Source organism: Heloderma suspectum, chromosome 2, assembly GCF_057233095.1.
Source record: "Heloderma suspectum isolate Gila_16-S chromosome 2, 16-S_ref, whole genome shotgun sequence".
Lineage (NCBI taxonomy): Eukaryota > Metazoa > Chordata > Lepidosauria > Squamata > Helodermatidae > Heloderma > Heloderma suspectum.
The window spans coordinates 158,328,145-158,352,201 of NC_139459.1; the positions used below are offsets into that span (position 1 = coordinate 158,328,145).

At 44.1% G+C, this 24,057-nt stretch overlaps 1 protein-coding gene across 1 annotated transcript in view; it reads right to left on the reverse strand.

Moving 5' to 3' along the window:
• The window catches only part of STXBP5L (syntaxin binding protein 5L), a 285,752-nt gene that overhangs the window by 179,042 nt on the left and 82,653 nt on the right, over positions 1-24,057 (reverse strand). Inside the window, exons 7-8 of the mRNA XM_084835365.1 lie at positions 19,969-20,052; positions 16,881-17,004 (exon numbers count right to left, since the gene is read on the reverse strand). Coding sequence (XP_084691491.1) covers positions 16,881-17,004; positions 19,969-20,052 — 208 coding nt within the window. The remainder of the gene's footprint in view (positions 1-16,880; positions 17,005-19,968; positions 20,053-24,057) is intronic.

The window sequence follows — 24,057 nt, forward strand, 5'->3', positions numbered from 1 at the left end:
CAATTTGCCGAACAAGCAAAGAGGCTGGATACTATTCAAAATTCCATCACCGCCCTGCAAGGGGCTGTGGATTTAATCAACACTTCTTGGCAAAAAATGGAGGCAAAGATTAATGAGCTGCAAGATTGGGTGGCAGGGAATGAAACAACATAATAAGCTTTTTTCAACAATTTTTCTGTCAGAATTTCTCAACTGGAGGCTTCTGTATGCAGGGCAAATGTACGTATCATTGGTATTAAAAATTTACATACTGATGTAAATTTGTCTACTTTTGTAGATAAGTTCCTGCATGAGATACTCCCTGTGCCATCTGATTACTCATTTGATATTGAGCAGGCATTCCGTGTGTCAAATGCCGAAGGGACTGCTTATACGATTATAGTTCAATTTGCAAGAATCTCCACAAAAAATTATATCCTGCGTTTGGCAAGAGAGGGTGGAAACCTTTTTTGGAAACAAGATAAAGTTATGTTATTTCCCAATTACACCAAAGAGGTTGCTGAGAAAAGAAGGCAATTTACCAAGGAGAAAAATCTGGCAAAACAAATGAACTTACAATATCACTTAAAATATCCTGCTACATTTTGCATTTTTTCTGAAGGCCAGATGAAGAAATTTCTAAATCATTAAATGGTGAAGGCGTGGCTAAATGAAAATCGCGTGAGATTTCTGCTCCACCAACGTGAACTGGAATCTACAAACATGTGTTGCTAATTGGTTATATTTAGTCTGGAAGATTCAGGCCAGGCCAGAGATAATTGCTCATATAAATAGCCGTTCTTTTTGTTTATCTTCTCTCATTTTTTTTCTTTTTTCTTTCTCTCTTTTCTTTAAAACCTTTCTTTTTAAAATGGATATGATATACTGTATGTAAATTTACTGTCTGAGGGTATATAGAAATGTGCACACTCATTTATATATCTAGTACAAACTATATTAGCGATTGTTGTAAGGTTGATTTTAAGATTTATTATCATATAATATTATAAAATTTATTAGTGATTTGTTAGTATTATTATTAATCCTTTTAAATCTCCTTTCTTTTTTATTATTACTATCATTATTGGTCAGTAAGATTTTCGGCTGGTTAAATTGTTAAGCTTTAATATCAAATGTTAGCTGAAGGGCAATATATGGTTACTGGAAATGAATTGTAGGCCTGCTTCCTTGCTATAAGACTGATTATATGATACTGAAATGTAAGATCGATTATGTATACTGTATTGAGTTGTAATATTGCCAATGTCATAGGTATAATTTTTAAGTGGAATGGGATTTGAAGTTTCTGTGTAATGGAATTTATATATATATATTCATGCTTTTTTCTTTTCCTGCTTCTTTCTCTGTTTTCTTTTTATTTCTCTTTTCCCCCCCTTCTTTCTCTTTTTTTTTTTTTCCTTTTCCTCTTTCGTTATTGCTGTGTCCCCCAAAGAATATTGTATTGTTGGGAAATTGTAGTTATTGATTAGCTTGTTGGTATTGTTTATTTCATTTATAAAGATTAAAAAAATAGAATAAAAAGTATTTAAAAAGAAAGAAAGAAAAAAGGATCCGGCAAAAGTCCAAGCAGTCCTGTCCTGGCAGGCTCCATCAACCAAGAAAGACTTACAAAGATTCCTGGCCTTTGCCAATTTTTACAGAAAGTTCCTGCCCGGCTATGCAAAACTTATGGCTCCTCTCACAGACCTCTTCAAAGGCAAGAAATCATCCTTCCACTGGTCCAATTCTGCCCAACAGTCTTTTGAAGAGCTGAAGTGAGTGTTTAGCTCTGAACTGATCCTCCTACATCCTAACCCACAAAAACCCTTTGTAGTGCAAACAGATTAGGGGTGGACGAAAGTCACTTACCTGTCCTCGAAGCTTTTCGCGGTGGGGGAGAGGCACTTTGTTGCTCCCCCCGCAAAGTTCAGGCCGGGGGGGGAGAGGCTTCCCGCCTCGCCCGGCCAAAATTCAGGCCGGGGGGGAGGCTTCCCGCCTCGCCCGGCCGAAATTCAGGCCGGGGAGGAGGCGCCTCGCCTCGCCCGACCGCGAACTAAACAGTTAAAAAACAAAACAAAACGCCCCCGTGATAGGCTACGTGACAATTAATGTAGCCTATCACAGCTAGATCTGCAAAGTCGGCCGTGATAGGCTACGTAAATCGCCACGTAGCCTATCACGGGTGCCTTTAAAAAAAAAAAAGTGCGTACGCAAATGGCGGCCCCCATAGGGAGCCGCCATTCGCGTTCCTTATTTGGTCGCTGTAGTCTACGTAATTCTTTACGTAGACTACGGCGAAAATAAGGGCAACGCAAATAGCGTTGCCCTTATTTTCGCCGTAGTCTACGTAAAGATTTACGTAGACTACAGCGACCAAATAAGGAACGGGAATGGCGGCTCCCTATGGGGGCCACCATTATCCGTACGCGCTTTTTTTTTTTTAAAGTCACCCGTGATAGGCTACGTAACGATTTACGTAGCCTATCACGGCTGACTTTGCAGATCTAGCCGTGATAGGCTACGTTAATCGTCACATAGCCTATCACGGGGGCGTTTTTTTTTTCTTTTATTGGAATGGCGGCGGCGGCAGCCGGTCGAAAGATCGGCTGCCGCCCCCGCCCCTGACGAAGACCCGCCAAACCGCCGGCCGGACCCGCCACCAGGAGGGACATTCGGCAAAGGTAAGTCCCATCCCGGGGGGGGGTGTGGGGGCAGAGAATTTCTCCCCGAAACTTGTTCGGGGGGCCGAACACGTTGGCGCTCAGCCCCCCGAAGTTTCGGGGAGAAATTCTCCACCATCCCTAAAACAGATGTTTCCAAGTTTGCTGTAGGGGCTCTACTTTTACAGCCGGGAACAGAGGGGGAAGAGTTGCAGCCCTGTGCTTACCAGTCCCAGAAAATGAGCCTTTCAGAGAGGAACTACACCATCTGGGAAAAGGAACTTTTAGCAATAAAGTTCGCGTAAGAAATGTAGCAACATCTTCTAGAGGGGTACAGCACCCAGTTGAAGTTGACCACCGTAATCTGGAACACCCCCAGACAGCCAGGGCCCCCACAGGGAAAGGGTGGGGGGAGGCATTGTGGGAGTGGGGATGATGTCAGGAATGATTCTGAGCATGTGGAGATAGTTAGCAGCTCAGATTCAGATTGGGAACAGCCAGAACTGGGGGAGGTTTCCTCCCTAGTGAGCTCAGATATGGATAGGCATTCTTCTCAGGAACTTGGCTTGCAGATGGCTTGACCTGAAGGCCCTCTCCTTTCCTCCCCCATGAGAACCCAGATCTTGGAGGAGGAGGAGGGTGTGGGGTGTGACCTGAGGGATGCTAGAGTCCGGTGCAGAGAGAAGCGGGAAAAGTTAGAGGCGGAGCTCAGATGTTCCATCCAGTTGGCTATGTGTGATAGCTTACATAGGGGGGCACAACTGTAAGGGAGGGACATTCCCTCCTAAGTTATTCTGGCTAGCAAGTTCTTGTTCAAACTGCCTGCAACGTCTCTGATTCCCACTTGGCTCCTCTATTGATATTTGTAATTATGCGGAGTAGCTGTTTACCTTTGTAGTCTGACAGTCTCTGAGGATTTGCACTTGTAAGGAACGTGGCAGCTAACTAATAAAGTAGTGAGCCTGAAGCCTGGTGCCTTGGGGAGTCCCTGGAAAACTATATCAGTGGCCCAATTTACTATTTAGAGGAATAGCAGAGTCAGTAGAAGCAAAATAATACATTAGGATTCTTCCTGGCAGGGCTTTCAGAGGCCATACCAGAATTAAAACTGACTCATTCAGACCTAGAAAGGACCCATAGAGTGACAAGAAATATTCACTAAACAATGCCCAGCTGAGATATATTTTGGTATGCTTTAAAAATCTGGAATTGAAGAACGCCATTTTATCCAGCATCTGCACAAACTTCTATATGAACAACGGGAAACTACAGTATTTTCAAGACATTAGCCTGGGCATGCTACAAACTGTGGAAGGCAGGTATTAGCTACAGATGGGGATATCCGGGATTGTTGTCAGACAGTGACACCACAATAATTACCACACATGGGAACTGAGAGAATCCCTCCTACACATGAATTTGGATTCCAGAGAGGAGATATCGTCAGGCCAGGAGGAGGAAGAAGAAACAGCAGAGGAAAGCCCAGAGGCTCCTAAACAACAGGGATGGACTCTGCTCCTCAAAAAGAAAATGAAATCACTTCGGAAACAAGGCAGCAAATAAGGAATAAAACCTACAAGCCTGATACAAGCAAAGGAAAGGAATACCCTAAATGTGACATCGTCACAATGATATGCACATGTTATTAATTAACTACTTATGCTTATAATTTTCATTATATCATAGTATATGGCAGGGGTATTGTGTATTGCTGCAGCCAATTAACCATATAGAAAAAGCCTGCTCTGCAGGGTTGGGATCTGATCCCAACCAAGTTTTCCTGAACCGAGATGGATATCACGGAACTGGTTTATTATAATTATTAAGTTATTGGGGGAGGTAAGTTTTGGGGGTTAAGTTTATTTTGACACCATCAACAATGCATTGTTGTAGCTAGAAATATGCCACCTGAATGGGTTTAAGGATTATAAATTCATTTATAATGGTAATTATAAAACCTATGTCCTTCAGTGTGAAAGAACAAGATTCAATAATGAAGTGCAACAGATCCAAAAGGTGCTAATGGAAGCTAAACCTAATGTCATCTTCCTCCAGGAGAAAAGGGACATGGATAAGTTGTTATATTTTCCAGGTATAGAAGAGACTTTTGCAGCTTAAGGGCACCTCCAATTCAAGGGGGTTGCAATAATGCCTAGTAGGGACATAGATTTAAAAACAGTAGATGTATAAAAATATGAGGGGGTAGATACCTCTTCCTAAAGGGATTTATTGGCAAGGAAAAGATCACACTTGGCACACTATAGATATAATACAGATCAGGCTAACTTTCTGGCTAAAACTTTGGAAGAATTGGAAAACTTTATTTATTTATTTATTTATTTATTTCTATACCGCCCAATAGCCGAAGCTCTCTGGGCGGTTCACAAAAACTAAAACCAAACAACACACAATAAAACAATTTAAAATATATAGAACATTAAAACCACAATTTTAAATTAAACCATTAAAACTTTAAATTCAGAGATGAGGCAATGATTCTAGGAGTGAGTGGAATCTTATAGCTTACCTTCAAATGAATAGTACAGAAAAGTGGATGGTATTAGGAACTTACACTAAGAACATCTCTACACCAGCCTAACTCCTGCATTTAAAACAGGGCTGTCTGCTTCCATTTTAAATTCAGGATCGCAACGGACTCCCTTTACACATGCTTCCTTTTCCCCCTCCCCTTTCCCCCTCCTTCTCCCCTTTATCTGAATCTTCCATATGTTTCATTGATCTAGCTCCTCTTCTTACAGCTTTTCCTTTTTCACGAAGAGAACTGAAGTGGAACGGAAGCACAGTAATTTAATAGCTCATTATCTCTGAACGTTTTAACAATGGAATAAGGGTAATTTAGTGCAGGAGATGCCCTGGAAGTTTACGGCATCATCTAAAGAGCCTGCAAACTTCCATGAATGAGCAATCTCAGAAGCAGGATAAAGGCTCTGTGTGAAGGAGCCCTAATTCTCAACACATAACCTACTACTACTAGACATCCTAAAATGATTCATTCTCATCAGTGTCTGAAGATGTAAACACTTAGAGGAAAGCAATTTCTCATTTTACTCAGTGAGGCATAACAGCTATACCAGGCTATTAAGAACATAGGAAGAACCATGCTGTATCAGACCAAGGGTCCATCTAGTTAGGGATGTCAGAGAATTCCGCCACGGATCTTGGGGAGGCCGAATGCCAGCGCATTCGGCCCCCCGAAATCAGTGGTGGAACGGTCTGTCCCCCTGCCCCCCCAGGACGAAGACTTACCTGGGGCTGATCTTCCTGGCGGCGGCGGCGGCTACGGCAGCAGCTCCGGCGGCGGTGTAGCGGCAGCGACCGGTCTTCCGACCGGCCACCACCATTTCCAGTTTAAAACAAACAAACAAAAAGTCATGATAGGCTATGTAAACATTTACGTAGCCTATCACAGCTAGGTTTTTAAAAAAAAGACGTGACAGGCTACGTAAAACTTAAAAACAAAAAACAATGCGTGTACGCAAATGGCGGCAGCCATGGCCGCCGCCATTTGCGTTCCTTATTTTGGCACGTCTTAGTCTACGTCAAGATTTACGTAGACTAAGACGGCGAAAATAAGGGGAACGCAAATAGCGCGTTTTTTTTAAGTCAGCCGTGATAGGCTACGTAAACATTTACGTAGCCTATCATGGCTGACTGGAGGGATGCAAACGGCGGTGGCTACGGCCGCCACCATTTGCGTCCCTGCTAGCCAGTGGCCGGATGTCTGGCTGCTGGCGGAGCCGGCTGGCGGCTCCGCAGAATTCCTGCGGAGCACAGCCGGCCAGCCAGGATTCTGGGGGGGGGGGGACGGAGCGCCTCCCCCCCGTCCAGGATTCCGGGGGGAGGGACGGAGCGCCCCCCCATCAACATAATCCGTGAAAGGTAAGTGCCTTTCGTACATCCCTACATCTAGTCCAGCATTCTGTTCACACAGTGGCCAACCAGCTGTTGACCAGGAAATCACAAGCAGGACACAAGTGCAATAGCACTCTCCTATTCAGCAACTGGTGCACATAAGCATATTGCCTATGGTACTGGAGGTAAGACATAGCCATCAAGACTAGTAGCCACTGATAGACTTCTCTAGGAATTCATCTAACCCCTTTTAAAGCCATCCAAGTTGGTGCCCATCACTACATCTTGTGGTAGCAAATTCCATAGTTTAACTCTGCACTGTGTGAAGAATTATTTCCTATCTGTCCTGAATTTCCCACCGATCAGCTCCATGGGATGACTTCAGGTTCTAGTATTATAAGAGAAGGAGAAAAAAGTCTCCTCCAACTTCATGGACATGTCCTTTGCAAAGGATTTCCATATCTCTAGTCAAGCCAAGCCCACTCCTGTACCAGTGGAGGGGCTCAATGGCCCACCCCTGTTGTCCAGGCCCGTTACACATTTGATGTTCCTCTTGGTGATGCTGGCCGCTCCTGGTCATCAGAAACTGTTCTCTTGCGACCTCATTGGGACCCTACATTATCCAGTAGCTTTGGGGATCCCATGGTTAATTAAACATGACCCCACCATTTCCTGGAGCCAGCAGGCCCTCAAAGTTCGAGTCTCCTTATTGCCAGGAGATCTGCTTCTAGTCAGTGCTTCTGTCCCCAGCTAGTATGGGAGCAGGGAATCCACATGACCCGGGGGCACCTCTGCCCATGCTCCATGTGGGGGAACCCCTGCCCCAAGATCCAGTCACCCTCCCAGCTCAGTACCAAGACCTCACGAATGTCTTTGAGAAGAAAAGCCGACACACTCTCCTGAAAAGAGGAGGCTCCATTGGGAGAGAATGTCACCCCCACACCATGGCTAACTTCTGCCAACTTTCTCCATGGAACCCTGGATCACGTTTTGCAGGTTCATTAGGCTCTGCCCGCAGACCCTTACACAGGTGCTCGACTAGGCAGGGGAGGACAGCCAGACCGCTCCGGATGTCCCACACTTGATGTGTAGGCGGGCTGCCTATACCACCTGAGGGATCACCCATGCATACCCGCTGCTTCCCTTGTCCCTTCTGTCAACGACCGGGTAACACATATCCAAGAGACGCAAGTGGAGCTCACCCGCCACTTGGAACAGGCCAAGACCGCCTATAAGGAACAAGCAGATCGGCGACACAAGGAAGGGCCTTGCATCTAGGTGGGGGATAAGGTCTGGCTCTCCGTGGGACACTACCGGTCCAATCGCCCATTCATGAAGCTGGACTTTTGTTATCAGGACCCTTTTCCAGTACACCAGCAGCTAAACCCTGTCACATACCAGCTGGATCTCCCCAGAACCTTGAAAATTCACCCAGTCTTCCATGTCTCCCAATTGAACTTATACCACGCCAACCACTTTCCAGGCAGCACGACTCCACCACCTCCGCCTGTTCACGATGAGTACCATGTGGCACGGATCCTCGACTCCAAGTGATGGTGGCCCGATTGCTCTGTGGCAAACTCTACTATCTAGTCGTCTTGGAAGGCTATGGCCCGGACAATCAGTCCTGGGAGCTCATAGAGCATGTCCATGCTCCCGCCAAACTTCCATCGGGCTCACCCGTTGGCAATTGGCCATTGGTGCATTGCCTCATTGTCTTCTTGCAGTTTGTTCTATTTGCCCTCTGGTTGCCTAGTCCCAAATCCATAGCTTCATTAGCTGCATTCCCAATTTCACCTAGTTTTTTGGCACCTGGTCTGTTTTACTTTTAGGAGATTTATTGCTTTCGTCCATTTTGTCCTCAGGCCCTGATTTGATCAGCTATCTCAGCCAGTAGATCCATACCTTCATTTGCTGGTCTAGGAGTTTTTCATGCCATCATAGGGCCCTCTGCTTCACCCTCATTGTCCAGGCCCAAATCTGGAGTGACATGCTTCACCCCAAACTATAAGCTAAGATGCCTGTTTTGTTTCTTGAGGGTCCCTGAGCCATCTCTTATTTGTTGGTGTTGTTTAACTAGACATCTGTGCTTGTGATTATGCTAGCTGCCTTTGTTCTTGCATAGTGTTGATGCAGAGCTCTGAATTAGGCAGCCATCTTGGTTGCCCAATGGCTTCGCCCCAGGAGATGTTTTTGACTGTATGGCATCAAATACTAGTTCCTTTATGTGAACCACTGGTTGCTGGGTTTCAAGACCCAAGGATTGGGCCATGTGGAGTATTTGCTCCAAGAATGGTCTCGGGTCCTCTGACTATCTTGATTCCCTGCCACTCCAACCAGAGATTAAATGGATGGCGCCACTGAAGAATAGGACATCAGGTCTGACTGGTAATCCTCTACAGCTGACTGTGGAGAAACCCTTTCCTCCTGTCAGTGGGAGGGCTGTAGAGTACTTTGCCTTGATGGGAGTCCCATGCTCATATCTACAGGGTATCTATTTTAGGGAGTGCCTCCTCCCTATGACCTAGAGGACCTAAGGTCCTCTGAGGATTATCCACTGCATCTGCCTAATGTGAGATTAGCAGCCACACGCAAGAGGACCTTTTCCTTTGTCACCCCTCAGTTGTGGAATGACCTGTTGGTTGAAATGCACCTGCTGACCTCTTTGAATATTTTAAAGCAGGAATTAAAGACTATAATTCTGGCAGGCCTTCCCTTTTTAGAACTCTTGTTCCTCTTTGTTGATTTTATGCTGTATTGTTTTTATTGTTGGGTTTCTTGTTAAATTGTTTTTTAACTTTGTAAGCCACTCTCTATATATGTATGTTATAAACTGAATTACTACTACTACTACTACTACTACTACTACTACTACTGGGTATGATGAGGTAGTCTGAGTGGAAACACTAGCGCATGTCGTGCTGGGTAGTGTAGTGAATGGTAAAACATGCGATGCTCTGCTTGACACTTCCATTGGTGGTATTGCAGAAGTAGCCCTTGGTACAGATAATGGTGGTATCATGGAAACAGCTGATGGGGCAATAAAAGTTGCTGATTCCAGTGGCAGCCTTGACACTGTAGCTGATGGAGTGTGTCAGGTAGCGGTGGCATGATCAGTAGGCATCTCCATCAACCTCTGCCATATTTCCAGAGACGCTCATCACTGCAATATTGGCATTGAGGAGGATCCCAACAGGAAGGTGATCTCCAATCCCAGTCGGAATGAGATTAATACCAAGGTGTCTCACAGCACTTGGAGCCCTAGCCTCCTCAATCGGAATAAAAGTAGCCTGAACAGAAAGAATCAAGAGACCCCAGTTGAGATGCACGAGGATGTCTATGACAAGAAAGTGATCGACTACGTCTACTGTCCACTCTCTTCCTCAGTGGGGGACATAGGGACACCTCTCAAATATCAGCTACCAGGGGATCATCTACTGGATGGCTTTCTTAAGTTGGATTCAGAGCCAACCATTCCAGTACCAGAACTGGCAAATTAAGGAGGTGGTGCTGGTATGGTTGGTGTCAAGACTAATGGCATTGGTACTGAGGCTACTGGGGAGTTGCTGGGGCCATAGAAGGCTAAAAGACTGAAGATAAAATTTTAGCTTTTTAACCTTTCTTTGGCTCCGACTGAAGCAATTTATGAGCTCTCATTCATTTAAACGATTTCTTAGTTGTAGTGATATTCAGCAACCGGCCCAGTGTTGGCGGGCTGGCACAAACAACCTTGGAGGTGGATGGTGCTGATGGCTTTGTCAACCCCAGAGCCACCAAGCCACATGAGAACCAACTAGAGTCCCTGACACCTTAAGGGAGAGTCCTTGAACACCTGAAACACTTTGGCTGATGTCCTCTTGGCTGATATCCTTAGACTTAAGATCAATGTCCACCAGCCTCAAGCTTGATCCCAGAGCAAAGTGCAAAGTCTGGTGAACCGATTGCACTGAGCCTGCTTGTGAAAGTTGACAAAATGAACAAGATGCCACCTCACAGAATCACAGAACATAGAATAGTAGGGTTGGAAGGGGCCTACAAGACCATCGAGCCCAACCCGTTGCTCAATGCAGGAATCCAAGTCAGAGCATCCCTGACAGATGGCTGTTCAGCCTCATCTTGAATGCCTCCAGTGTGGGAGAGCCCACTACCTTCCTAGGTAATTGGTTCCATTGTCGTATTGCTCTAACAGTCAGGAGGTTTTTCCTGATGTTCAACTGGAATCTGGCTTCCTGTAACTTGAGCCATTATTCTGTGTCCTGCATTCTGAGATGATTGAGAAGTGATCCTGGCCTTCTTCTCTGTGACAACCTTTCAAGTACTTGAAGAGCGCTATCATATCTCCCCTCAGTCTTCTCTTCTCAAGGCGAAACATGCCCAGTTCTTTCAGTCTCTCTTCATAAGGCTTTGTTTCCAGTCCCCCGATTATCTTTGTTGCCCTCCTCTGAACCCTCTCCAGTTTGTCTGCATCCTTCTTAAAATGTGGTGCCCAGAACTGGACACAGTACTCCAGATGAGGCCTAACCAGTGCTGAGTAGAGGGGGACTAGTACTTCCCAGGATTTGGAAGCTATGCTTCTGTTAATGCAGCCCAAAAGAGCATTTGCCTTTTTTGCAGCCACATCACATTGTTGGCTCATATTCAGCTTGTGATCAACAACAATTCCAAGATCCTTCTCGCTTGTAGTGTGGTTGAGCCACGTATCCCCCATCTCGTAACTGTGCATTTGGTTTCTTTTTCCTAGGTGCAGAACTTGGCATTTATCCCTATTAAATTCCATTCTGTTGTTTTCTGCCCAGCGCTCCAGTCTATCCAGATCCCTTTGAATTCTGTTTCTGTCTTCCAAAATATTAGCTATCCCACCCAATTTGTGTCATCTGCAAATTTGATCAGCATTCCTTGCACCTCCTCCTCCAACTCATTAATAAAAAGGCTGAAGAGCACTGGGCCCAGGACTGAGCCCTGTGGTACCCCGCTCGTTACCTCTCCCCAGTTTGAGACGATCCCATTCATAAGTACTCTTTCAGTCCGATTCTGTAGCCAACCGTAGATCCACCTGATCGTTGTTTCATCTAGCCCACTTTGAGCTAGTTTGCTCATCAGGATATCATGGGGCACTTTGTCAAAAGCTTTGCTGAAGTTGAGGTATATTATGTCTACAGCATTCCCACAGTCCACCAGGGAGGTTACCTGATCAAAATATGAGATCAGATTCGTCTGGCAGGATTTGTTCTTGACAAATCCATTTTGGTGTCGAGTAATCACTGCATTGTTCTCAAGGTGCTTATAGATGGATTGCTTTATCATCTGCTCCAGAATGTTACCAGGGATTGATGTCAGACTGACTGGTCTGTAGTTCCCAGGTTCCTCCTTTTTACCCTGTTTGAAGATAGGGACAACATTAGCCCTCCTCCACTCCTCCATTTCACACTTCTTACTTCCATCTTCTTGGGGTTGGAGAAGTATTGCTGGCCAATCTCCCTCTGCCTACATGCTGGATTGCCATGCCTCAGTGTACAAGAAACTCTTTGGATGACATGGCAACACCTGACTAGAGGATCCTCCTCCCTGTACCATCCTCCCTCTCTTGAGTCTTCAGGGATAAAAGATGAGTCTTTTCTCTGTGAAAATCCTTTTATCATCTCACAACGTCTTGGGAGATCCTTGCTTTGGGCAATTAAGTTTGGGGACCTCTCTTTAAGATTCGCTAATGTAGGTTCATTCCTATACATGTCTTTTGTGACTTACTCACTGATGTGGGTATAAGATTGCAACCTTAGATAATAGACTATTTTATTTCTGTTTCAATGCTACCTGTCTGAATTCTTCCTCATCTCTTATCCTCAGTCTTAATAAACGTATAGTTAAAGGATCTGCCTCTTCTGCATGCCAGATCACTCTTTCATGCTACATGCTTTAATCAAAGAGAAAAAAGGCCAACTCACACAAAAATGTCTGCAGAGTTTTAGCTGGTAATTGTCCCTCCCAGACAAAAAACCAGCAGACCCTAGACTTGGATACCTGCAATGAGCAGGGGGTTGGACTCGATGGTCTTATAGGCCCCTTCCAAGCCTACTATTCTATGATTCTATGGAGCCCCCCTCACTCAGGTTCTTGGGTTAAATGGTGGCAGCCATAAGTTAGGGAGAAGCACTGCAGTCAGGCCCACCCAACAGGGTAGGTGCACATGTTCTCCACAACTTTCCCATTAAGTCAGTTCACATATTCAGCTACAGATCATAAAAATGTTGAGAACTGGCCGGATGGCTCTTGGGTCTTTCAGGATATCAAGCTCTGTAGTAAAGATGTGAGAGAGACACTTTTAGATATTTATCTAAGCTAGAATCCATTTGCACCTTGTCTCGAGGGGTGCCCTTTAGGGTTCTAAGTCCAAATTTTGTTCTAGAGATGTCAAGGAGGTCATCGTCACAATTTCTTGACAGATATTCAAGAGTCGCTGTTTACCTGCAACTCTGTTGCTTGAACAACAGGTTGGTATGTTTGCTCATGCTTTTACCCAAGTACCCAAAACTGCCATGTCAAGTGGCAGACTGAAGCTCTTACCCTCAGCAGATCTGTTTACAAAGAAGAAGGGCCACTATTTGCTGTGGCAGATCAAGCAGCAGTTCCTGTGCTCCTTTCCAGTGGATGTGCCCAAAGGGATATGCCCCAGCTTGATGCTTTACATGGCAGGGTATATCACTGACAAGTAACTTCTGTCCTGAGCATGCATACTGCAAACATGCAAAGAGTAAGGCATGAACATGGTGGGGCAAGATGGAGGGCTGGTGCAGCATGAGGAGAGGGCAATGAACTACTGAGGGTCAACACAGTGGGAAATTGTTGCCCCACTCATCAGAGGCAACGATATCAGAGGAACACAAGACCTGTTGCCAGGTGACAGCGATATTTCTCAGTCACTATAACATACAACAGTCACAAGGAAGCTTAGGAAGAAGCAGGAAATAGTGGGTGAGGAAGCAGAAATTGGGCATCAGTTGGGAGGCAGCATTTAAGTTCTAAAGGCAGCCAGGCTAGGGGGATTCTTCCAGAGTTTGGCTATTTGCTAAAGCTGAGCCAGGGAGAACATAAGAAGAGCTATGCTGGATCAGACCAAGGGTCCATCTAGTCCAGCATTCTGTTCACACAGTGGCCAACCAGCTGATGACCAGGAAACCACAAGCAGAACATGGGCCAATCTAAACAGAAACACTTTGTGAAGGGATTTGGGAAAATCCACATTTTCACAGAACTGAATTAGCTCTTTCCATGGTACACACAGGCTTTCTTCACATGGAGCTTTTACCCTGCAATTGAGATTGTTCCCTCACGGAACTTTGCAGGCTCTTTACATGACACGGCAAACCTCCAAGGCATCTCCTGCACTAAATGCCCTTTGTTTCATTTTTAAATCGATCGCAGATAATGAGCCATCAAATTACCCCATTGTGTTCTGCTTGAGTTCCCTCTGTGAGAAGGGGAAAAGCGGCAAGAAGAGGAGCGAGATCAATGAAAGATAACGTTCCCTTATTTTCGCCGTAGTCTACGTAAATCTTTACGTAGACTAGACGTGCCAAACTAAGGAACGCAAACTAAGGAACGCCATTTGCGTACGCGTTTTTTTTTTTTCAAAGTCACCCGTGATAGGCTACGTGACGATTTATGTAGCCTGTCATGGCTGACTTTGGAAATCTAGCCGTGATAGGCTACGTAAATCGTTACGTAGCCTATCACGGGTGTGTTTCGGTTTATTTTTACTTTATCTTTTTTTTCGTGGCCGGGTAGACGGGGCGCTCCTCCCCGGCCTGAATTTCGGCGACGAGGGATGGGGCGCCTCCACCCCGGCCTGAATTTCGGCCGGGCGAGGCGGGGCACCTCCCCCCCTCGCCTGAACTTCGGGGGGAGAACCGAAGCACCTCCCCGCCAACGCGAAGCAAGCTGCGGGACCAGGTAAGTCCCTTTCGTCCATCCCTAGCCGCAAGTAGGAATAAAAGTCAGCAATTGCATAGGTGTGGGACAGCCAATGAGTGGAGGCTTGCTCCCCCTACCTCGCATGTTCAACGAAGTGCAATGGAGGACTTGCTTACGAGTAGACGTTCATGACAAACCCCACATACCCACACACATTTATGAGCAGGCAAGCAGGCAGCTTCTGCCGCCCGGAGACTGAGCAGAAGTGAAAGAGGTGCTGAGAGCAGAGAGTGCAGAGCCAGCGAGGAGGGAGAGCAACTAGCACGCTGTCTTTGATGTATATTAACTGCCCAATCAACAGGCTTTCCCCACCCCCCACCCCACGGGCTCAATGAAGTGCTTCTGAGTACACATCCGTGACAATCATCCGACCTGGCATCCACCCTTTCTTAGCTATGCAGCTTCAAATCAACAGGCATCCACCATTTCTTAGCTGTGCTCCTTTGTAGCTGCACAGTTTCAAAACAGCACGGCTAGCTCCACTCCCCACTCCCAAGCTCAATGATTATTTAAAGTGAGAGGCAGCCACTGAGCCCATGTTTGCAACAGCGCAGTTTCAAAATAGCAGGGCTGCTCCTGTAAAGTGGAACTGAAGGCAATGAGTTACTTCCTGGTAGACATGTTGACCCCTCTGCTGTCCCCACGCCCCCACCCCACGCAACTTTCCCTTCCACCAATCAGCACCACTTCCACAAGCCTGTGCTGAAGCCAGTGGAGGTCACACAGACTCCCAAACATCACTGAACCACTGTGACAGGACAATCCGACACAAAATGAGTTTGAAAAAAAAAACGTATTTAGGGCAAGAAACACCGGGCTGGCTACGGAGAGCAGTGTGCATCATCTATCGACTTGGGGGTGGAGTAGAACTGGAGTAACAGCCCCATGTAGATGGGGCCCCTTAGTGCAACAGCACCTTCCCACCCACATTCCCCAACAACTGGTGTACATAGGCATACTGCCTCTGATACTGGAGGTAGCATATAGCCATTAGGACTAGTAGCCATTGATAGCCTTATTATCCAGGAATTTGTCTGTTTCCTTCCAGGAAGTAAAGCCAGAGGCTGTTTAACCCCTCTCCTTCTCTCTGAGGCCTGAGAGGGAGACTACAACCAAGAATCCTGCTATGATCCACATCCAGAAACAGTTTAATATATTTATTCCAGAGATTTAATCTAATTCTAAAATGCATTGTTCTTTGCTGAGATTTGTCCCAACAACAGGTAGTGTAGTGTGACCCTCATTAGGGCACCACTTCTGGAGATTTGGGGGCGGGGGGAGAGATACTCAATACCCCTGTCACAATAGCAGTCCAGATCATGTGAAGCAGCTACTATTAAAAATCGGGGGGGGGGGGGAGGTTAGGGTTAGGGAAGCATGGAAAACATTAGGAACACTAGGAAAAGCATGGAAACAAGGACCCCACTCCAAATGCAGCAGTACTTCCATTATATTTCTACAGTTATCAATCTACAAGGCTCAGGAGCCCTGTACCTCGAGGACTGCCTCTCTGCATATGAACCTACCCAGTCCTTGGGATTAGCTTCAGAGGCCTTTCTCTGAGTGCCCCTCTGAAAGAAGCTAGGGGGTGGCAGTTCAGGACCAGGCCTTTTCTGTGGAATGTGTTTATGGAATGCTGTCCCCAAGGAAGCTTGCCTGACATTGTCATCCTTTCAGTGCCAGGCAAAGACATACTTATTTTCCCAGGCATTTGGGTATTAGTTATGATCCAAATGTTGTGGGATACTTTTGTGGTGTGGTGGTGGAGATTTTGTGTATTGTGGATGAAGCCTTTCATATTTATACCTGATTATACCTCCTTCTCCCATACAAGCCTGCCTGGTTCTTAAGCTTTTTGAGACAGGCTGCCTTTTTGAGATAGGCTGTTTCGAGACTGCCACCTTCAGAGGCACATTTGATGGCAACGCAAAAGAGGGCCTTCTCAGTGGCTACTCCCTGGCTGTGGAACTCTCTGCTGAGGGAGGCTAGGTTTGCTCCTTCTCTGCTGTCCTTCTGCAGGCAGACAAAGACTGCTTTGTCTATTCAAGAGGGCCTGTAGTATGTAAGCAGGTCTGTTTTGCTGGATACTGTTTTTACTCAGTTGTTGTGTTTTTCATTGTTTTTTTATTTGCTTATTGATGTTTTTATCCGTGATTGTAAGCCACCTTGAGTGCCATTTTTGGTAAAAAGGCAACATACGCATCAAATAAATAAATAAATATTATTGATGATGATGACGACGATGGATCAGAGCTAGCAGTATGACAGAGGTAAAGGGAGAACTGCTCCATTTGCCCACAGAAACAATAGTCCACGCATTATTTAGCTACAGAATATAAGTTCACTATTGTGTGACCTAACAGCATTTTTTGAGTATCAACAGTACCTTGCATATCTTACCATGCGGAATGATTATCTGGAAAGGCCTGCTGGGACTTTTTAGATTCCACAGAGTCAAACTGCCATCAGAATGACTGCACATAAAGTGCTTTCCTTCATTATGCCATCCAATAGAATGAACAGCCTAAAAGACAAAATAGTAATAACAGGTAGAATAGCCTGTATATGACACTTGGCTGAAATTATTTATTTTATTTATTTCATTTCTATACCGCCCAATGGCCGAAGCTCTTAAATAAGTAAAACCATTATATGTATAATTCTGAGTTAGCAAAGCTAAGAACTTCTTATCTCAATGAGCTAAACTTTTCATCATCTAGTTCTAGGGAACTTGTGTACATAAAACCAGAATACATAGCACATTCAGCTATTCCTGAGAAATACTTCCCCATAGTTATTCTGCAAATCTAGACCAGCTCCATATTATTTTATTTATTTATGCCCCACTTTTCAAACTAATTTTAAGTGAATTTCATTAAACTCATTTTAACAATAAAATAATCTAGTAAAATTACCATAAAATAGCCCACACAAGTTACTAGCCTTCTAAGATGCCAGTAACCTGCATTTCCATGCAGGCCACAGATGACAGGAAGCCTCTTCCTCTGCAGGCAGCATGGAAACACAGGCTATTAAAAAAAAATCTACCAAGCAGTCCGTCCTCTGCCAGCCTGCTGCATTTCCATGATGGTCATGGAGGAAGAGGCTTTCCTTCTTTCCATGGCTAGCACAGAAACCAAGTGGGCTGGTAGAGGAGAGAGTGATCCGTCCCTCCCCCACTAGCCCATTCAATCACCTGCATGAACTTGACTGAATGAAATTCCTGGTCATGTATGGCTATCAGGCAAGTTGTTAAATATAATGCTGCAATACAATATTAAAAATCAAATAAAGTACTAAAAAATACACAACAGCATTAAAAGCCAGCAGAATTCAATAAAGAGAACACAGTCAATTATAAAATGGCTTCCATTTCAAATGCTATCTATAAATGGGGAAGGAGCTTGTCAGATTTCCCTGATGACAAAATTCCACAGTTGTGCCACCACCAAGGTGGTCTTCTCCCTGGTATCCATCAGTCAGAACTTTCTAACAGTAGGCAGAGATCAAGGCCTCTGATGCTCATCTTAAAGGCCGTGCAGATTCACATGGACGAACATGATCCTTAAGGAAGCCAGATTCCAGGCCGTTTAGGGATTAAAAGTTATTACCAGAAGTTTACACTGAGGCTGGAAATGAATTGGTAAGCAATATTAATAAAACTATGGAAGTGAGATTAGTTATTTATTATGTATAGCCTCTCCTTTCTTTGGGAAGCTCAAAGAAGGATTTAGCCTCTCAACAATTCAGGAGGTAGGCTAGGCTTAAAGGTAGGGATTTACCCTAAAGGACAGCCACGTTGAGTCAAATCAACAATGTAATCCTATCCATGTCCAATCCTAACCCAAGTAGTTCAATTGTAAGCAGACAAATAGAAATAGAAACACTTGTAGTCCAATTCTGTGCATGTTTACACTGAAATAGTTTACTGGCACTTACTTCTAACTGAAAGAGCAGAAGGGAACAGCTTTAGTGTGTAAGTGTGATTAGGTTTAAAAACTAAAAATCCATCTAAGACAGCATTCTGTTTCTGCGAATGGCCAGCCAAATGTCCCTGAGAAGCTCACAAACAGGATGAAATGGTAATAGCCATTCCCTACTGTTTGTCGCATATAAGCAGTTTTCAAGAGTATAAACCTCTGCACAGAAGACACACTATTCCTAATTGATTCTAGCTTATTTAATCCTTTTAAAAATGGTATATGCCAATGGCATATGCTATCCTATGGCATAGTTAATCATGCATTGCATGAAAAGGTATTTCCTTTAGTTCAATCTGTTGTTCCTTTTGTTCGATCCCATGATCCTTAAGGATTGAAAGACAAGGCAATGAAGCCTAGTTTTCAATGAAGTGGTAAACCTACGTCTGGTCTCTACTTCATTGTGGGTGTTGCTCACATGACTGAATGCTCCTCCATAGAAAAAAAAACTAGCATATCAGAGGAAAGGGTTCTCTCCTTTTATTTTTTAAATCAAGGAGCATTAAGGCCATTTCTACACAAGGCATTTATCATGCACTTGTGATTGGCCTCTCACAGAAGTTTACAGGTCCTTTACACAACATCAACCTCCAGGGCACATCCAGTGGTATTTCCTGATTATTCCATCTTAAAAAAGACTGGAAATAAACCGGACTTTAAAAAAAAAAAAACATAATTTCTGCAGTGCGTAGTGAGATACTTCCGCCACTAGATGATGCTGTTTCATTGAAAAATATAGAAAGCTCTCTGCTAAGGTTGCCGAGAAAGGGCATTTTCAATTCCACCTCATGTTCATCATCTAAAGGAGCCCACCTAATCATGCCAGGTAAACGTAAACAGAAAGTCTCAGTAATATTGTGGGGGTTTTCCATAATGCAGAGAAGCTCTTAGTTATTTGAGCCCCACTTTGTAGTATGAAGTGGTACTACCCAGACACAGGCTTGCCACCTAAGTGAGAACAAGGTTTGGAAAGTGTCTGCTCCCTGCTTAAAATGTCTGAGATAAAGTTAAACAAAAACTTAATGAAATTTGTATCCCATTCTTCCTTTAAAGAGCTCAGAGCACCATCCATGCAGATTGTCCCATTTTATCCCTGTGAAGTAAGTTAGGCCACTAGAGACTGTCTGACCCAAGGATACCCAGCAAGCTTCAATCAAGGCTAAGTAGGGGCTTGAGCTCAGGTCCCCCATTCTCTGCTGGCTGTGCCATACTAGCTCTAATAAAGAGGACAAATAAATAAAATAAGCCTAACAAAGCTATGGAGGTTGTGCTATATACTGTTGTGAATGGTCATTGCGATTATCTTGAATACATTTGAACTTTACAAAGAAATGTCATAGCCTTTACTTGTTTTTGCTGTAACAGTCTAACACAGCTACATCTCTGGGACAAATACAATGAATCAATCATTGCATGTATTTTAGAAAATAGACTTGTTTTAACTAGAAGTATTTTTCAAAATATTTAACACACGGGTTATGCTTCTAAAGAAAATAGAAATAGCTTACCTCATCATAATATACTCTTAAATCTGCTCTTTTTGATCTCAAATCCCAGAATACTACAGTCCCATTTTCATAGCCTATCAATAGCTGAGGGGAAAAAAGCCAAACATAATCAGGTTCTCACATTTTGAATGTTTGTTTTAAAAACTGATTGTGCTATATTACATATTTAAACTATATATTCTTAGTTTCTTTCCACACATTTTTCACAAAAGAAAATCAATCAGCATTTACATTGAGCCATATTTACAAATAAGAGCTCAGAAAAAACTAGCTTCTGTTAATTTACAAAGAATTATTTTCCTTATTACAGGCAATGTTGTTCAGTCATTAAGTCATCTCTGACTCTTCGTGACCCCATGGACCATAGCATGCCAGGCCTTCTTGTCCTTCGCTCTCTCCCAGAGTGTGCTCAAGTTCATATTCATTGCATCAGTGATGTTATCTAGCCATCTCATCCTCTGCCGTCCCCTTCTCCTTTTGCCTTCAGTCTTTCCCAGCATCAGGATCTTTTCCAGAGAGTTTTCTCTTCGCATTAGAGGGCCAAAATATTTGAGCTTCAGCTTCAGTATCTGTCCTTCCAATGAGCACTCAGGGTTGATTTCCTTTAGGATGGACTGATTTGACCTCCTTGCAATCCAGGGCACTCGTAAGAGTCTTCTCCAGCACCACAGTTCGAAAGCATCAATTCTTCAGCGCTCAGCCTTCCTTATAGTCCAGCTCTCACAGACATACCTTGCTACTGGGAAAACCATAGCTTTGATTATACGAATCTTTGTCGGCAAGGTAATGTCTCTGCTTCTTACTATGCTGTCTAGGTTTGCCATAGCTTTCCTCCCAAGGAGCAAGCGTCTTTTAATTTCATGGCTACAGTCACTGTCTGCGGTGATCTTGGAGCCCAAGAAAATAAAATCTGTCACTGCTTCCATTTCTTCCCCTTCTATATGCCAGGAAGTGATGGGGCCACATGCCATGATCTTATTTTTTTTAATGTTGAGTTTCAAACCAGCATTACGGGCAATACTTCAACTTAATTAATTGAAGTTATCTATTGGAAATAATTATGACTGCAATTTTACGCCATTAGAATCAATAGTTTAGTTCTTGACTATTGGAGTAGGATTGCATCCTATGCTAATATAATTTGTTTGGCTTTTGCCTTACCTTTTACTCTGCTTTCCAAAGGTTCTGTGAGACCTGAATGGAACTTGTTATGTGTTTTCATTAAGTGTTGTGTCTCTGGAAGATATCAAAGGCTGGAGACAGACAGTAGTTTTTTTTCAGTGAGCTGAAATTGGCATGGTAGAGCCATTGTTGCTCCTAGTGAACTCACTCCTTTTTTCCTGTTCCATTATTGCCTCTGGGCCAAACTAAACATGTGCATTTTGCATTTAACATGCAGGTTTTTGAAATGCAAAATTTAAAAATCAGCTGGGATGGTTGCTGAACACTGAGACCACTGCAGGCACGGAAAGGGAATTTGCACTGGAAGGAAATCCCTCATTGGCATCAATTGGGGATTTACTCCCAATATCTGTACTACCTCCAGAGGAGGGCTATTCCTTAGGATGGAAGGAGGGGAAGAAGGGCCCTCCACACCTGCTGTGATCCTGACAATGTTCAACCCCCAAGTGATATTTCCATTGTTTAAAAACTGCATGTTAAATGCAAAAACACGTTTAAGATAACATCTTTGTTCACACATTTTGTAGGGGATTCTGTTAGAACTTCATAAACCTGCAAAACCACTTTGACAAGAGGCAACAATGGTACAGAAGAAATTACTGTGTACCTAAGGCAGCCGGAATCTGTAGCCCTGTTGCTGGACTACAACTCTCATCATTGGCCATGCTGACTGGAGCTAATGGGAGTTGGGAGTCCAAGAATATCTGGAGGGCCCTGAAGTATACCATAAGAAAAACGCCTCTATCATATAACTTTCATCTCTCTTAGAAATGTATTACCTGCCTCCAGCCTAAGACCTCAAAGCAAAGCATATTTGATTAGCACACTGTGCTACAGAGTTGCTTCCACACACTAAAAAATGTGGCACTGCTGAAAGAGACACATTTCCCTCCCCAAGGGATCACTGGCAGAGAGGTTCGGGTCATGCAGTCTCAAGGGTAAAGGACAGGCTTTGCCCTCACGATAACAGTGGGTACCTTCCAGAGAGGGGTCCTAGCACTACTAATTAGAGGGCATTATGGTGCTCTTCCGTCTTTTTCTGCTTAATGGATTTTCCATGGTAAGAGAAAGCAGAAGAAATGGTGGGAAACATGGGAGGGTTATGAGTATAAGATGACATCACCTGGAACCCCCCACCCCCAGTAAAATTCCATGAAAGAGGCACCCTATGGTGAAATTACAGAAATTTAAAAATAAATACAAAAATGGAAGAAGAAAAAAGAGGGTAGGGGTATGGATGCACTGTGACTTTGCTAACTTCTGGGCACTAGCGAGGGGAACCCACAGGAGAAATTGCCTTAGAAAGAGTGTGCTCACCCTGGGAGAAAGCAATGGCTTTTGGACTAGTTGAAAAAAGAGCTGCTTGCATGACTGCCTCCTTCCTTAGGGAGCCCAAGCAGAGAAGGAGCAGCACCCCCAGTGTGAGGTTCCCCCTTGCTCTTTGGAATGGATTAAACATGGGGAGTGGGGGAAGCCCAGAGGCAAAGAGCAGCTGCTACTAAATTAGGAGGCAGAGAGACCAACAAAAATGCAATTGCAGAAAAAAGTGTCCCTCCTCCTTGGTATCAGCCCAGCAGCCCCCAGCTATAATATGCTGCTTGCAGAGCTGAGCTGGGAAGCAGCTGGGAAGCAGAATGAGCACTGGCAAGCGCCTGACAAAAAGAGAGCTGGTGAGGTGTGGTGGTCAGGCTCAAATGCATCATTAGACAACATTGCCAATGTCTAAACCACACCTGTTGGAAAAGACTGAAGAGTAGCGCTAGGGATTTTGTTTAATCCATTCCATGTGTGCTTCACAGATTGTCAGACATCTTTTATTCCATCATTCGCTCTTTGACAGAATCAGATTATTCCCCCCTTTGGAAAAGTATATAAAAAAGTTCACCACAATTCAGGGAACTTTCTCTAACATGTAACTTTTTGCGTATTTTTCATAGCTCATTGTACAATAAATGAGCAGAGCATGCGTGCACACATACAGATTGTTATATAGCAGAGGCTGTATAAAAACGGTGGTTTTGTGTGTTTAATGGTGTATATATTAGCATATTTTCCAGCAACTTCCATATTTTCATATGACTAAATTTGCGTACAATTCTGGAAAGTAAAAAACTGGTCCACGAGTCTGTGGCATCTGCACAAATCAGAAAATGCTGTTCTGCTGTGGAATCTGTGGGTCGGATTCAGAGAAATCTGAAGGCATTTGAAGCCATTTTGGATTTCTCTGACAATCTTAAGTAGCACTAAGAGCATTTACACCTACAGAGACAGTGCCACTCTTGTTTGATAAAAGTTGGTGCTCTTCTGGTTTGAGGAAAGGTGGAAGAACCATAGAGAAAACAGTGGAGGCCTCTGATTCCCCCATGGTATTGTGTCATTTACCCCGGGCCCTGCCCCTGTAAGAAGTCAGTAAACAAAATGTGGCAATATCACACTAAAGCCTTCATCTGAAAGCATCCCAAAGTGCTGCTTTTCACCAGAATGTCCTAAACAATTTGAGACCAGCTATCTGAAAGACTATATTCTCCCATTCGAGCCTGCCTGCATTTTAAGATTTTCAGGAGAGGCTATTCTTTCTGTCTCACCAACATCTGAAGCACATTTAGCGGGAAACTCAGAGCAGGCCCTCTTGGTGGTTGCTCCCAAGCTCTAGAATTTCTTGCCAAGCGAGGCCTATCTAGCACCTTCTTGATTACCTTTTACCATAAGGCAAATACATTTTATTTAATCAGGCTATGGCTCATTAACTGACTTGCTATGGCCACTGCACATTTTGTAATTTGTTCAATTAGCTGTTTTTCAATCTATTTTATTGATGATTTATCTACCTTTAATATTGTAATTATTTTGAATTTTTGCATTTTTCTGTTGTTGGCTGCTTTTAGCACCATTTGGTCGAAAGGCAGG